This window comes from Protopterus annectens, chromosome 11.part0, assembly GCF_019279795.1.
Source record: "Protopterus annectens isolate FY-2018-M chromosome 11.part0, PAN1.0, whole genome shotgun sequence".
NCBI lineage: Eukaryota > Metazoa > Chordata > Ceratodontiformes > Protopteridae > Protopterus > Protopterus annectens.
Window position 1 is genome coordinate 439,542,944 of NC_056745.1, and position 16,102 is coordinate 439,559,045.

Below are 16,102 nucleotides of genomic sequence, written 5' to 3' on the forward strand. Positions count from 1 at the left end.
TTCCTCCCCCCAACTTACTCACTCTGTGCTCCTGGAGTTGGAATGGATACCCTGCCAGTCACCTTTCCCCATCATCTCATCCTTCCTCAAGCTTTTTCTTAATTACAGTCAGTATAGTCATTTTCATTGCCCTTGAACACTTGAGTTTTGTGCTATACAGCAATAGCTGAGAAATTGCAGTTGTGATGGTAAATTGTTGTAATTGTAGATGTTTGAGTAGATTAACATTGCAATACTAGGTCTTGGGACTTCCTGCCATGCAGAAGCACATAGCTGTCCCGACCACTAAAGGATTTCACAATCTCCCAGCAAGCAGGTGCCCTCAGTAACAGGTGGTAGGATGTTGGTGGCATAAAGGATAATAGTTCTGCACCATTTTCATTGTGCTCCACCTAGGGATTCTGTGGACTTCGGACTGGACTGTGGATAGGTTTACAAGTGGGATAGTGTGTATAGATGCTATATTTGTAAAGACCAGGTCACATTTTGTCTTCTAGTGGGCTACTTGGGTATTTGATCCAGGGCATTCTTGCTTATGAAAGTGAGGAATTTTGGGGCATAGTTCAGTTTATCAAGTTGTAAAGCCCCCAGCCCAGTTTATCAAGTTGTAAAGCCCCCAGGATGACATTTTTTTTTGTTTGAAGTTCAAATGTATTTAAGAAATGGACATTTTGTTTGGGGGGGGGGGGGTCATTGAAGAGGTTCTATAACATGCTTTGATCTGATTGTTAGTTGAATCTCCAAGTTTATTTTGTAGGTCTCTTGAAATCTGCCTTGTAGTAATGACAAATATGGCTACCCCCCCCCCACACACACACACACACACACACACACACACACACACACACACACACACACACACACACACACACACAGTTCCTATTGGGTCTAAAGGAGTGGTAGGCAGAAAACCCTGGTTTACCTGAAGCTCTTTCTCTACTTTTAAACCAGGTTTTAATAATAAAGATTTCAAATGCATGAGGGCTTCAGGGTCAGTTCATTTGTTTTTTTTTTTATTTTTTTATTTTATTTTATTTTTTTTTTAACTCCTAGCATTGAGCAGTGCCATGTTGATGTTGTCTGGTGTTTTGTTTAATGGTTTGCATGTCCTTTAATTTCACTATGCAAAAAAAAAAAAATAAATAAATAATACACTATGGGGCATAGGGCACCAAAGGGCTTAACCAGTGTCCAGAAGCCCTGCAGTAAGAGATGCAAGACATTCTTGGCAAAGCAAGTAAGACCTGGATAATGGTTCATCTCATGCTGATGCATAACTTTATTCAGTCAATTGTTGAAATCAGGCCTCTTTTTGTAAGTTGTCATCTTGGTGTGACGGTAAGATTCCACTCCGTACCAGATTTGTGACGTGTAGAAAACTCGGAAATCTCTTTGCATATCCTTTAGGGTTTTGTTTGCTATGTTCTGTACACCCCCATGGACTCATCATCATGTCTTAGTCATTGACTTGAGGGTCTTGAAAGCCCTTGAGACATGTGAAATGTCGACAGCTGAAAGACAACTCACTTTCAACCTATTTTTGTCCAGCCTTGTGAGAATAGTCTGTGTATCTTACTATGAAGCCACCACTCACCAGAGCGTTTTCATTAGTAGAGGGTTTAATTCTTGGTTTGCTGTGAGATTTGTCCTGGTGACTCTTGGTTATGGAAGTGGTTGATTGTATGTGTTGTGGATTTATTTTCCACTGAGACTTGGTCTTGTTTGACTTTGGAGGCTTAAACAATGCTGCCTCAGTATGTTAATATTCCATGTATTTGTGGGTTGTGCTGTGAAGTTTTGTGGTGCTGACATACTTTTTTTTTTTTTAATATTTGCAGTTCTCACAAGTAGTTTGTGAAGGGGGTAAGTAGCTCATTGAAGACATCCTTAGAATTGTTTTGACATCAAAGCTCCAAAATCCATGACCTTTCTTTTAGTCTTTCAAACATTTAAAAATACCATGATAATGCTTCCCTGGAGCCGGTTTCCCAGACCCCAGCCTTTGGGAAACCTGATAAATTTTGTAGGTTAGAGGTTACATTCAAGTTCCTGTGCAAACATCATGAGCTAAGCCTTACAAATTACTTCACTAGATGACTGTAGATGATCCCAAACTACAGTAGAGAGTCTATTATCTGAACTAATTGGGACCTAGGGTAGTTTGGATAATTAAAAATACATTGAACTGGATAAAAAACTGCAAAAGGCTTGTTTTTTCTGCATGCTTTTCAATCATTATTCCAGTGGACAATAAGAATATTTTTCACACACGACTGGGCTACAAGCTCAAAAAATAAGTGAAAATGTATAATGTTTACATATTTGGACTTTGATTTTTTTCCTCCCCAAAAACTTTGGAGGGCTGCGTTCAGATAATTGAAATTTCTGATGATGGCATTTGGATAATTGAGACTCTACTGCAGCACAAGAATTTTTTTTTCCAGTGGCAAGGAAATTTGTATATTGGGACAGCTCATGTAAGGTTCCTTAATTGTCATATCCTCTTGCTTTGAATATTAAGGCGGTATTCTGTAAGAGATGAAGGGCATGATTAAAGATAATTCACGACATAGCCTTTTTAGATGCTGAGCCTGCAACAAATGTCTATAACCATGCTGTTAAGTGTGAATATGACTGTTTTGATACCTGCACTGTAGCTGTTACTTCCAGCACTGTCATCAGGAGGCATGCATAAGTCAGAATCCATCTATTGCCAGGTGTAAAATGGCTGTTTTAAATGTACCTTTGGTGAAGAACTTACTGTTTGGGTTTTCTTCCCTGGAAACTAAAATGGATGGGGGGACATCAAAGAAGTAGCAGAAAGGAGACTGACATTCAGTCAGTAGACAAAAGGCACAAGGGACAAGAGTGAATGTAGTAGATCACAGACAAAAAGTTGCACCTGAGATGCAGGTGATGCCAGTATGCCCACTCCCTGCAGTACCCCATTCCCCTGCTACTTTTTGTCAAAAAGTTGCTCTTGTAGTGGATATAGAAAGTGATTGTCAGTCAATTAGTCCCATTCATGCTACTGCTGAATACCTACACAATCACCACACTCTCTTTCGGCGTGGCTTGAGGAGGTACACTAGGAACGAGCCGAGTCAAGGGACCTGAAAAAGGTTCACAGGAAAAAGCACATCAATGGAGATGGTGGCTGCAGTCTTATCCATAAAAGCATTTAAGAAAACCTGGCAGCCAGGAGCACTGCATGACCTCAGAAACAATACAACAGTGATGTGGTACATCAGCAGCAGCAAGTGGGGTTGGGGGGATGTGCGTCATCTTACCTTTTGCTTGGACAGACCATGGAGTCTTGGTATTGTTCCAGGAGTCAAGGCCCTGTCTGTGAGAGTATTTTACATAGGAGAATTCATTGGAAGACCAGTTCAGCAGAACATAGTGCGACCCTCACAAGTAAGTGCTGAACATGGACATATATCTGGACTTGGTTTGTAGGTGCAGTGTGCCAGAAGTAGACCTTTCTGCTACTCCAAAAACAGACTAAGGAAATGTTACACTAGGACACCAACATCAGGGGCATGGGGAGCAAATAACTTCTGTGTAAGTTGGCAGATCTGTTTCTGTATACCTTTCTTCCCATCCCATTTCTTTTTTCTCCGTAGAATAAAACAGAAGACAATGGAGGAAATACCAGAATGTTCCTTGTAAGCCAAGACAACATTGGATGTCCTTCATGGATGCATCTGCAGTCATAACAACTGGGTTGTCCTGTCGTCAGGCAGCCCTTCAGTCGGCCGGATTCCAAAGTCCGGGTCCGGCTTCGGCTGATGTCGCACTTCACCCGACGTCATCTCTGTTGGTCTTCGGGTATAAAGGCATCAGCCGACGCCATTTTCCTCCGTCTTTCTTGCCGCGTGGCGCCCGAAGCAGAAGCTGTTCGCAAGTGCCGGTCGGTCGGATCCAGAGATTACTTCTACCGAATACTACTTCGAAGACTTCTAAAGCTAAGTACCCTGTTGGGGACTCTTTCTTGCCTCAGCCGATGTCAGAAAAAGTTAATAATTGTTTAACCTGTGGGAAACAAATACCTCATAAAGATTTCCACTCTTATTGTCTGCCTTGTTTAGGCCCAGCCCACGACGTAGCAGCCTGTTCGCCTGTGCTTCTTTCAACCGACGAATGCTTAGGCGTCGGTCGGAGTTTCCAGAACAGTTTTTCGGTTCTGATTTTGCGTACATTATGCCGCCGGATCCTCCGACTACCCAATCTGCCAAAAAACGCAAAGATAAAGACCGACACTCGCGGTCCGCGGTTTCGGCGAAACCATGGTTAAGCAAATCGCGAGTGTCTCGGTTTCGGCGAAACCGAGAAAACTGATCAAAGTACAGCTGAATCTATCTCTACAACTGAGGCCCCTGCTACCACTCTTGAATCGGCCTCAGAAATTTTATCCACTACGGTGGTTGCCACTGACTTATCAGACACCATTCCCTTCGATGTCTCTACCCCAGCACGTGGTGCTGCTAGGCCTCCAGCAGCCATGTCCATTAAGGCCTTCGCCAGGGCTAAAGCAGCCAAGACTACTAAAACAGTGCCTGTTAAACCCCCTACAACCAGGCCCTCCTCTAGTTCTCAAATGCTTACTCTGGCAGAAGATTTAATTTCATTAATTAGAGGATCTCAATCTCACCCAGACAGGGCCTCTCAGCCCCAGAGAAGAGACCTAGGGCAGAGCCCCCTGAGCCAGTGTCCTCTGATGATTCTGCCGATGAATCAGACATAACTGACCAGCCAGAGGCTCCTTTCTCCAATTTTGAAGATTCTGATGCTGAAGAATCCATTCCAGCTGCTTCCCCACCAGAAGAATTCTCCTTTGGGGAAACATTACATGCCATGCGAGAGCAGTTCCAATGGCAGCAACAGGATTTTTCAGACTCCAGAAAAGACTTAGGACCTTTCTGCACCTTCCACAGCACAGGCCCTTAGCTATACCTCCTGTTCTCTCTGTGGTGGATGATGCTTTCAATGATGTCTGCTCCGCTCCAGATTCTTTACCCCAGCCCCTGCCAAACCAGACAGATTTTACAGGGTGCCAGATACTCATCACCACCTTTACAAGGCCCCACTTGCAGACCCGAAACTATATCCCAGGGTCCCAAGGCAGTAGCCGACCATAGCTAAAAACCCTATTCCTTCTGAAAGGGAAGCAAGGTCATTAGACAGATGGGGTAAAAAGGTCTACACTTCAGCTACTCTCTCAGCTAGAGCTTTAAACTGTCAGTTTCACATGATACAATACCAAGAGTTTATGCTTGATCAGTTAACTAAAAAGCTAACCACTGATGAATCTCTTGATAAGAAATATGTATTAGAAATGGTAAATAACATACAACAGGTTAGTAACCATTCCTTAAAATGTGGCTATGATGCACTGGAGGCTTCATTTAGATCAGCCATGACTGGCACAGTGATAAGAAGGCATGCATGGCTAAAGGAGCAAGCTTTACCGGATCATGTTAAAGCTAAGTTGCTAGATGCTCCTATGGATAAGACAAGTTTGTTTGGTACACCTGCCCAGCAGGTTATGAAGAAAATGGAAGAAAAGGCAAAATCTGTTCAAACGGTTAAAGATTTCTTGCAGGTTCAACCCCCAAGGTTTAGCAGGAACTGGCCTGCCAAAAATTGGTCCTTTCCTGACTCCACAAGATCTCAAAGGGGCAGGAATAGACGTTCCAGAGGCAGAAACCAATCCAGAGGAGGTGCCTGCAGAGGACGACAGTGGCAAGGTAACAACAGAGGCACAGACACAACCACTGCCACTACATCAACACAACCACAGTGACTTAACCCGAAATCCGCCTACCAGGGAACAAATAGCAGCTCCTCTAGGCGGAAAGTTAACCTTATTTTCAAAGAACTGGCACTATATAACAAAAGACAAGTGGATTCTACAAACCATAGATCAAGGTTACCGGTTCCACTTCCACACTTTACCAGTCAAAAGAGGAATGCCAAATCTACCTCCAAATCAAAAAACAGAGGCTCTACAACAGATAATGGAGTTAGCAAACATGAGAGCTGTGGAAAGAGTGCCAACAGCAGAGCAAGGAAAGGGGTTCTACTCCAGACTATTCCTAGTTCCAAGAAAGGAAAAAAGTTGGAGACCAATTCTCGACCTGTCCACCTTAAATACATACATCATTGTCCCAAAATTCAAAATGCTGACCCTACAGCAACTTCTTCCCATGCTGGGCAAGGAGTGTTGGCTGGTAACTCTAGATCTCAAGGAGGCATACCTGCACGTCCCCATTCGACCAATCTGCAGAAGATACCTCAGATTTCTTGCAGGATCAGAGCACTATCAATTCTCAGCATTGCCCTTTGGCTTATCTACTGCCCAGAGTATTCACAAAATGCCTGGCATCAGTAATCGCCCATTGCAGACTACAGGGAATTCAAATTTACCCATACCTGGACGACTGCCTGCTACAAGGGGACAACAAATGCAAGCTGACAACAGATTTACAAAGGGTCATTTACTTGCTACAAGCACTGGGATACACAGTCAATTTACAAAAGTCAAGGCTGATACCATCCCAAACAAGGACATTCTTGGGCGGAATTGGACACAGTAAAACAAATGGCATTCCTAACTACAGAAAAACAAAAAGAACTCCCTCTTTACTTCTTGGCACTAACAAAACTGAACAAATTAACAGCAAGAAAAGTACTGCAGGCCTTGGGCTTCATGGCATCATGCATAATCTTGGTCCCATTTGCCAGACTACATATGAGAAAACTACAGTGGTACCTAAAGAATTTATGGTCCCAACACAGACACAGCCTAGAAACAGAAATCCCACTAATTCAATGCTTAAAACAGGAGTTCCTATGGTGGGCTCAGGCATGCCAGTCAAACCCAGGCCTACCCTTTCGCAGATGTCAAGCAAGCCAGACCATCACAACAGACGCTTCAGACCTAGGATGGGGGGCCCACATGCTGGACAAATGCGTGCAAGGATTGTGGACACAGGATCAACTTCACCTGCACATCAACCCAAAAGAAATGCTGGCAGTAAAACTGGCAATCCAAAAGTTCAGACCATTCCTCAAAGAGGGCCAGTTGATGATAAGGACAGACAACACCACAGTCATGTGGTACATCAACAAACAGGGAGGCACTCATTCATACCCCCTATGCAGAATGACTTTGGAGCTGTGGACCCTGGCACTCAGCTACAACATCCAGTTACAGGCAATATTTGTACCGGGAAAAGAAAATACTCTAGCAGACATATTGAGCAGAACCACATTGGATGCCCACGAATGGAAGCTGCACCCGGACATCTTCAAGACCATCTCAAAGAAATGGGGAATGCCTCAGATAGATCTATTCGCATCACCTCTCAATCACCAGCTCAAAAAATTCTGCACAAGGACATTCCACCCACTAGCATGGAAAGTGGATTCGCTCTCCTTCAGCTGGAAAGGCCTAACAGCATATGCATTCCCACCTCTTCCCTTGATACACAGAGTACTACTAAAAATCAAGGAAGAACGTCCAAGGATAATCCTGATAGCTCCAAACTGGCCAAGACAACACTGGTACCCACTGCTGAGGAGCATGTCTCGGAACAATATGTGGCCAATACCCCTGATGCCTTTGATGTTAACTCAGAACAACTACAGCAACATACATCCAAACCTAAAAACGTTGCAACTGACTGCATAGAACATCACATAGCAGCAGCTAATCCAGAACTTTCCCAAAGAGTTAAAGACATTATTCTTGAAGCACGCAGACCTTCAACAAGAAGGAACTATGCTGGAAAATGGAAAAGGTTTGTCATTTGGAGTACTGAAAGAGGAAAAGATGTGTCAAACATAGATATGCCTAACATTCTGGAGTATCTGTCCGAACTTCTTCATTCAGGCCTGTCCTACTCCTCCATCAAGATACATGCATCAGCTATTTCAGCAGAATACAGCTTTGATCCACCTGTTTTTTCGCACCCTTTGCTCAGGCAGTTCCTCAGAGGAATCAAGAATGTAAAACCTCCAAGGAAACCACCATTACCAGCTTGGGACTTAAACTTTGTGCTAGAAAAGTTGACACTATCACCCTTTGAACCAGCAGCAACAGCAGACCTACAACACCTGTCATGGAAAACTGCTTTCCTACTGGCAATTACTTCAGCAAGGAGGGTTTCAGAACTACAGGCCTTAATGGCAGTGCAACCCTTCCTAATCTTCCACCAAGATAGAGTGTCCATGAGGACTAATCCTACATTTATGCCTAAGGTGGTATCCAGAGTGTCTTTAAACCAGGCAATCCACCTACCTACCTTCTTTCCCAACCCACAAAACAGAGGGGAAAGAATACTGCATACCTTGGATGTACATAGACAGCTACGCTACTACTTGGACAGAACAAAAAGTAGCAGAAAGACTGACCAACTTTATGTAGCCTATGCAACAGGAAGGGAAGGAAAAGCTATTTCCAAACAGACAATCTCCAAATGGATAGGAAATTGCATACAATTCTGTTACTCCTTCCATGGAAAACCAATTCCACAGAACATAAGACCTCACTCTACAAGGGCAACAGCCACTACCACAGCCTTCTTACGAGGAGTGGCAACCAAAGACATTATTGAGGCGGCTACTTGGACCTCCGTGCATACATTTGCCAAGCATTATAATTTGCCTCTATATTCCAGATCCCGAGCAGGGTTTGCCACTGCTGTACTGCAAGGGATCCTAAACACACCATAATCTACTTTTATCCTCCTCCCCTAGTTGGCTATGGTATTCTACCCAGTTGTTATGACTGCAGATGCATCCATGAAGGACATAGTACAGTTTTGTACCTACCATAAATGTAGATGTCCGAACTGGATAGCATCTGCAGTCAGGATTACCCTCCCTCCTTCCCTCTGTGGTACTCCTAGGGTGTTTACCCTCCTAATAGCTAGCTGGTGGGGGGGAGTCTTTTATGGTGTATTTGTTTGTATATATGTACATACATGCTTATTTTTGTGTTTACCTCTATCTTTTTGGAAACATTGGCATCTTTCCAAATTTTAGCCTTCAAGAGGGCTACTGGCATCTGGGGCAAGAAACACTGAGGAAAATGGCGTCGGCTGATGCCTTTATACCCGAAGACCAACAGAGATGACATCGGGTGAAGTGCGACATCAGCCGAAGCCGGACCCGGACTTTGGAATCCGGCCGACTGAAGGGCTGCCTGACGACAGGACAACCCAGTTGTTATGACTGCAGATGCTATCCAGTTCGGACATCTACATTTATGGTAGGTACAAAACTGTACTTTCTCCCTACTACTAAGCATGATTATGTTGTAGCCTTTCACCTGCTGCCTCAGCATATGGACTTCTTGGCCCAGTTCAAGATTTCACCCATGCACCCCAGCCTGAGGACCTTAAGTGTGACAGCTTGGATTGATGTAGCACTTTCAGCCCTTTTAGGCGCATGTTTACAAAGGACATGCTTGCTATTATAAGAGAGGCTAAGAAACCAAATACATGATATTCCTGTCTAGCATAATGGGAAAAGATGCTCTCTTTGGTGCTAGAAAGAGAATATTGACCATGACTAGTCTTCAGTATCCTTAATCCTCAAATACCCTGTCAGACCTGTAAGTCAGAATTATTTTATGCTTCACTGTAAACTTGCACATCTGTTGTCTGTCTGCCTACTATGTTACCAGTAAAGAAGTTCCAAAAAGGGGTTTTATACTTGAGGCCCCTGTGAAGATCAGCTGCCCTCCATGGGACCTCAGCAGTGTACTAGAAAAGTCAACATTGCCAGCATTGAGCCAGCAATTGGAATGCTTCCTAAATATGTGACTTGAAAGACTGTTATTGTAATAGCCATTGCATCTTCTAGGAGGATATCAGAATTGCAGGCACTTATGCGCAGGCAACTTTTTCTTATTTTCCCCAAGGCTTGGGTATCCCTTTGCACCTTCCCCACCCTTACGCCAAAGTGGTGACAAAAACTACTCTAAGTCAAGCCTCTAACCACCGTATGTTCTATCCTACTTACAGAGCCTTTAGTGCAAGGATATTGCACACACTAGGTGTGCTTAGACAGCTGAGGATTTGCACAGAGAGGACTTAAGAGTAAGAAATCCCGATCAGTTATTCATAGCATTTGCAAATATCAGGGAGGACAGGCCAGTCTCAAAACAAACGATCACAAAATATTTGGCTCAGTGCACCTCCTTTGGTTATTTTTTTTCTGTGACAAAACTATACCAAAGCAGGATTTGTAGGATCATGGCGTTGGTATATTTAATTTCCAGGGGAGTGGAGGCAGAACCCCCATGTCAAGAGGTCAGGTGGGGGCAAAGCCCCACAGATAAAAATGTTTGCTTTTTTATGTGATTTCAAATGTAAGCTGGTTGTTTACATTTGCAGTCACTTTAGTTCAAAATTGTTTTGTTAGATGTTTGACACCGCAGATAAATTTTTCTACTAATTTTCTGTTGAAAATTTATTGCTGATTTAAAGAAATTTAATTACACACACACACATACGTACGTGTGTGTGTATGTATATATATATATATATATATATATATATATATATATATATATATATATATATAATGTATGTGTGTGTATATATAGGTGTGTGTGTGTGTGTGTGTGTGTGTATATATATATATATATATATATATATATATATATATATATATATATACACACATGTATGTACACATGTACATACATACACACACTAAATATGAATGCATGTGTGTTGAAATGAAGTGCACAAGCTCAAAATACAGTTAATTGATGCTGACAGATTGTAAGTATACTTGCCGAAAAACTCAACAGATTGAAAGTACAGCCAATAACAAAATGAAAACTAGTTTGCTTTTGTGATAGGTTAACCAAAAACCTACAACTACCTTCACACTTTGAGAAATGATAAGTGTTATGGAAAGGTGGTGTGTGTAGAGTTTGAGGTTAGGTGTAGGGTTTAGCACACATTTAGTATGGAGGGTGCAGAGTGGGCACCATTTTAGTGTAGTTCCTGCTGTGGTTAGCATTATGGCTTGAACACCGTAAACAGTCTGCCTTTGAACAGCTGCAGTGTGATGTACATGCTGTGTCCTTCATTCTCAGCTTTTCTCTTGAAAACTCAATTTTCAGTTCGATTCTAGCTTTTTCTCTGATCCAAGCTTTTCATATTTTTCTGCCAGCTAACTAGCAATATAACACATTTTCTTTCTATTTCTCTCTCTCTCTCTCTGTTAGCTAAACCACAGCCTGTGCTGTATATTAACTGCTCAGAATATCCTTACATTTTAACCCTATATCTTATTCTCTTGGTAGTCCCTGATTTTCTCATCATCGAGAACTGAACATTATTGCTAATTCATGTTTTATGTTAACTAAAACATCCATCTTACAAAGACTGCTTTTTAGAGGGACTAGCAACTTACAAATTTTAGCTTCTTGTTTTGCTTCTCTGGATTTATCATATCTCCCTATGCATCGAAATGTCAGGGCAGTCTTTCTGAGCATTGTCTTCTTTGCTAAATGGAACAACTGTAATGTAACTTGCCAAACTTTTATTTTTATACTGGGACATGATATGGCCTTCTACTGTGTGTGCTCTGTATTTGTCTGTCTCTCTCAAACAGACACACAGTCCGTCTCTAAGATGCAGTCTAAGCTGCAGATTTTTTCTACACTAGAATTTTTTTCTTTTTCTCTCCAATTGGCATTAAGTAATGTACTTCAACTTCTAGGCACAAGTGGATATTTAAGCACTGTGTGTATCATCAGTAACTTAACTCCGAACAAAAGGCTCATGCCAGCTCGAAAGTTTGAGTAATTGCAAAACCTATCTTGGTCAGTCAAAAGGTATTGCATCACATCTGTTTCATATCTTTTTTGTTACCAGCTAGCAGGTCCTTTTGTCTGCATTATTTAGTGGCATTCTCTTAAACTGATATGTGTAAATTATAGAATATGTACACTTATAAATAGCTAACTCTGGTAGTTTGTGTTTAAATATGCATTTTCACCTGTTTTAGATGGAGAATATCTACCATATGTGTATGCAAACTAAAAATAGCAATGAAGTTGGATTTTAATCAAGGTGAAATGAATAAAAATATTTATAATTTTGTATTGAGGAGACAACTTTATCAGTGATATGTTTAATTTTGTTGCAGATAACCTTTCAACTGCGTCATATCTTAAGAGCAAGGTGTGATGCCTCACCAGTTACTACTAGTACTGTTCGCTTTCACTGTGACCCAAATTTCTGGGCTAAGAATGTTGTCAATTTAGGTAAGATTTCTTTTTCTTTTTGCTGAAAATAAATCTACATTGACTTTTGATGGAGAAATGATGATGGGTAAAGTAACCTGTACTGCAAAACCTGATGCTGAGCTATAGATTTAATTTAATTGCCTGTGATTTGTAACTTTATTCCATCTCCACAAAGACAGAAGAATGCAGTTATCCTCCTCCTCCTATTGAGGATCTCATGCAAGGTGATTAAAAAGAAAATCCCTTGAATAACCTTCCTGACTTTGAAAAGTGAATGGTCAGTTGTCTTCCATTACTGCAGATGCATGGTGTGTTGTAGCTTGGGGCACCTAGTTTCCGGTATTTCTTTTTCCTAGAAGTACATAATTATACTTGTTCTTACTTTGGTGTCAAGAGGATAGTATAAGCTGGATGATAAACTCTTAAGAATTACAGCAACATGATATTCCCAAGCAAAGTATCTGTCAGGAAGTGTGAAGCAGGCATTATTTATAGAAACATAGTTTTAAGAGCATACCCTGGATGTTTAGCAAGGAAAAGTTTTTATATCCTTGATTTGCAGTTCCTTGTGTCTACTGTCCAATCTTTAGAAACCCTCTCAGAAACTCTCAAAGTTCTGTGTGTTCCTACTTTGACGATGCCAGGATGGCCAAAACCAGTGCAAGTGACACATGCCACCATACCTCTCACCCTCTCAGGGTAAGAAATCTGGACAAAGGTAATGGGGGGACAAAGGCTCAAAAATAGGGACAGATTTTAAATATTGTTCTTATAAACTTAGAAAATTGCTAGACTAAAAGGTTTTGAATTATTACATATTTTCTGAAGGATTTGAAGTGTGAAACTCAAATGTCATAGGATCATAGGAAGTTGCTAGGCTATTGGCCCTGAGGCCCTTATAAGCCTAACCCAGAGTTTAGCCCATGTTTAGACAAATCAGTACCCAATGCCCCTGTCCAGCAGGGACATGCGTGGATTCCCAGGGATGTATTTTCTATTTCCCATCCAGTTATCCAGGTCAAGCTTAAAAAGGGGTAAAGAGGTGGAGTGTGAGTCTTTGGGGCACAAATCTGTCCCGCCAACAAGTCCTATTGATGTCACAGACTAGGCTGAGGCCACACGTGTGGGTTACTCGAGTGAAGCTCGACTTGCGGATATGCAGTAGTCCCATCGAGGCGGGGCCTGAGATCGCCTTATATGCCAGACCGAGGTTACCTCTGAGAAGTCTGTATGAAACTGAGTAGAGGAAATAGGGCTTTTCGCCTGTGTATGGTTGAGCCTGTCATTATTTAGTATTATTTAATTACTTCACTCATCAATGATTTGTCAGAAAACCACACATTTTGTGAGGAACAGCCCAAAAATATGAGGCAAAAATCCTGACATTCTGCGAAAATGTGGGCAGTTGAAAAGTATGCCTACCACCCAACCCCCACCACCAACTTTGCATGGCAGATGAACATGACATTGTAGTGACTTAACTATACATATAATCTAAAAGATCACATTCATTGTAGACTTCCAGGATTGCTGCACACTTCTTGTTTCTAGCTGTCCCAGTGTGAAAACAGTCTCTGCAGAGAAGGCGAGTAGACTTGTGTTTATGGGTAAATTTCAATAACTGGCTAGTAAGTGCACTGCCTGGAGGCCAGGAATAAAGAAATGCAGAAGACTTGGAAAAATTCCGCTACAAAAAGTGAGGAAGAAACACTGACTGAGTAAAGTTCTGCAGCAGCAAAAAGCAATGCAGCCTTTAAACACGATTTCCGATGACCTGCAGGAAGATATAAGACAACTGCATACAGACCTGGTTAAAATAAATCAAACACTGATGGAGTATATCAACACAAACAAAAGGCTGGAAAAAATGGAAGAAGCTTTAAACAGATATTCAGATGAGATGATGAAGCTGCAAAAAGCAGAGGTTGAAATAAAAAGGCTGGCTGAATATGAGACTGCTCAGGAAGAGCCATTTCAAAAGGTAATAGAATTAGAGGACAGAGCATGTAGGGAAAACCTGAGATATTCAGCTATACCAGAGAAGCTGGAAGGAACAGACTGCATTAATTTTATGAAAGCACAAATAAGCAAGTGGACTGGTATTCCACAGCAAGAGTTGTTAGTTGAAAGGGCACTTTTTTATATAATTTGCCATTTGTTAACCTGGTTAGTCTGATTGGGCAGGTGCCCTTTTTCAGCAGAGACCCAAGGAGAAAAGCTCCAGAAAATAATGTTTACAGTAAGTTATAAAAGTAATTAACAGGTGTATACAAGAGAGAGAATACAGATATAAACAGACATTAATAAAAATCATGATACAAAAATCAATAAAAAAGTATATACATTGTGCTAAAACATTTGCACAAGCTGCCCTTAGTAACGTTAAAATAACACTGTGCAAATCTAGTTATGTGATAGAAGAAAGAGGGAAAGGGGAAAAGGGAGGACTAGAAGATAGGCAGGACCTACTTTTAGCACAGAGTCAAGTCCTAGAAAAATATTGGGGTAGCAGGGTAAGAGCAGGAGAGACATAGGTGGCAATTGTAGGATGCTCTAAAAAGTCTTAAACTCATAGCATAGGTTACTGTGAGAGGAGGTAGAAAGCTAACTAGCAAGGGACTCGAAGATAGAGGGAAATTAAGGTAGTGGTGAGATGGGAGAAGAGGGTTGGATAGGAAAAAAGAATGTCAAGTAGGGTCTTTACAGGGCACAGTACCAGGAGTTGTGTTAGGTTGTCCTTTAGGGTAAGTTTGAAGTTGTTTGAATTTTGGAGAGATCTGTTTGGGAGAGGAAGCTTGTTCCAAGATTTTAGAGACTACATGACTATAAAGACTTTTACCTATGGTTTTATTAGGTTTGGAAACCTGGAGTAGGTGTTGGTCAGAGCTGCGGAGTTCACGGTTAGGGACATAGGGAGAGAAGAGTTGTTAATGAGGGACAAGGTAAGGGTTGAAGCAAGATGGAGTGTTATGTGAAGTTGATGCAAAAGGAGTTGGTTATGGAGCTGTAGCCAGCTTAGTTATTTTAGTGCAAGGCAGTGGTGTGTGCGATAGGGGAGATTTGTGGCAAACTTGGCAATTTTATGATAAGTAAGTTCAAGTTTGTTAGAGAGGTTTTTTTGTAGATTGGTGAAAATAGGGGCAGCATATGGTAGAGTAGGAAGGAGGTAGGCTTGGGCAAGGGATGCTTTGGAATCTTGTGTAAGGAATTTATTATTTCTGTATAGCAATCCAAGTTTCTGGTGGATCTTTTTGATGTAGTTATTGATAGTGGTGTCGAATTTTAGTTTGTCGTTTGAGTAAGCCAAGACGTTTAGTGTCGACTCTGCCAGTATAGTTGTGTTGTTTAGGGATGAGATAGAGAGGGAAGATTTGAGGTGTTGGAGAGGTTTGGGAAGGAAAATGTTTTGTTTGGGTTAAGGAGGAGTTGGTTAGTAGTGAGCCATCTTTCAACAGTGTGTAGATTGTCAGAGGTGGAGATGATCGTGGAGTCATCAGCATATTGTATAAATTTAGAGTGGGAGCAGGATTGGAAGAGATCATTAGTAAAGATATTGAATAGTAGGAGACCCAGGATGGATCCTTGGGGGACTCCAGTGGTAATGGGTAGGAATGGAGAAGTTGCCGACAACCATTTGACCAGTTGAGCACTGTTAGCTAGATAAGAAGAAAACCAGTTAATGGTGGCGGTAGAGAGGTTAAAGGAAGAAAGCTTAGAGTGCAAGAGGTTATGCGAGACAGTATCAAAAGCCTTAGAGAGGTCCAGGAAGAGGGACGATACAGTTTGTTGTTATTGAGATGAGAAGAGATGGAGTTAATGAAGGAC

The 16,102-nt window shown here is 41.7% G+C and overlaps 1 protein-coding gene across 3 annotated transcripts in view; it reads left to right on the plus strand.

The window, feature by feature from the left end:
- The window catches only part of TRIM24 (tripartite motif containing 24), a 1,966,170-nt gene that overhangs the window by 984,547 nt on the left and 965,521 nt on the right, over nt 1-16,102 (plus strand). For all 3 annotated transcript variants that reach the window (XM_044087935.1, XM_044087936.1, XM_044087937.1), the window contains exon 8: nt 12,178-12,295. In XM_044087935.1, coding sequence (XP_043943870.1) covers nt 12,178-12,295 — 118 coding nt within the window. The remainder of the gene's footprint in view (nt 1-12,177; nt 12,296-16,102) is intronic.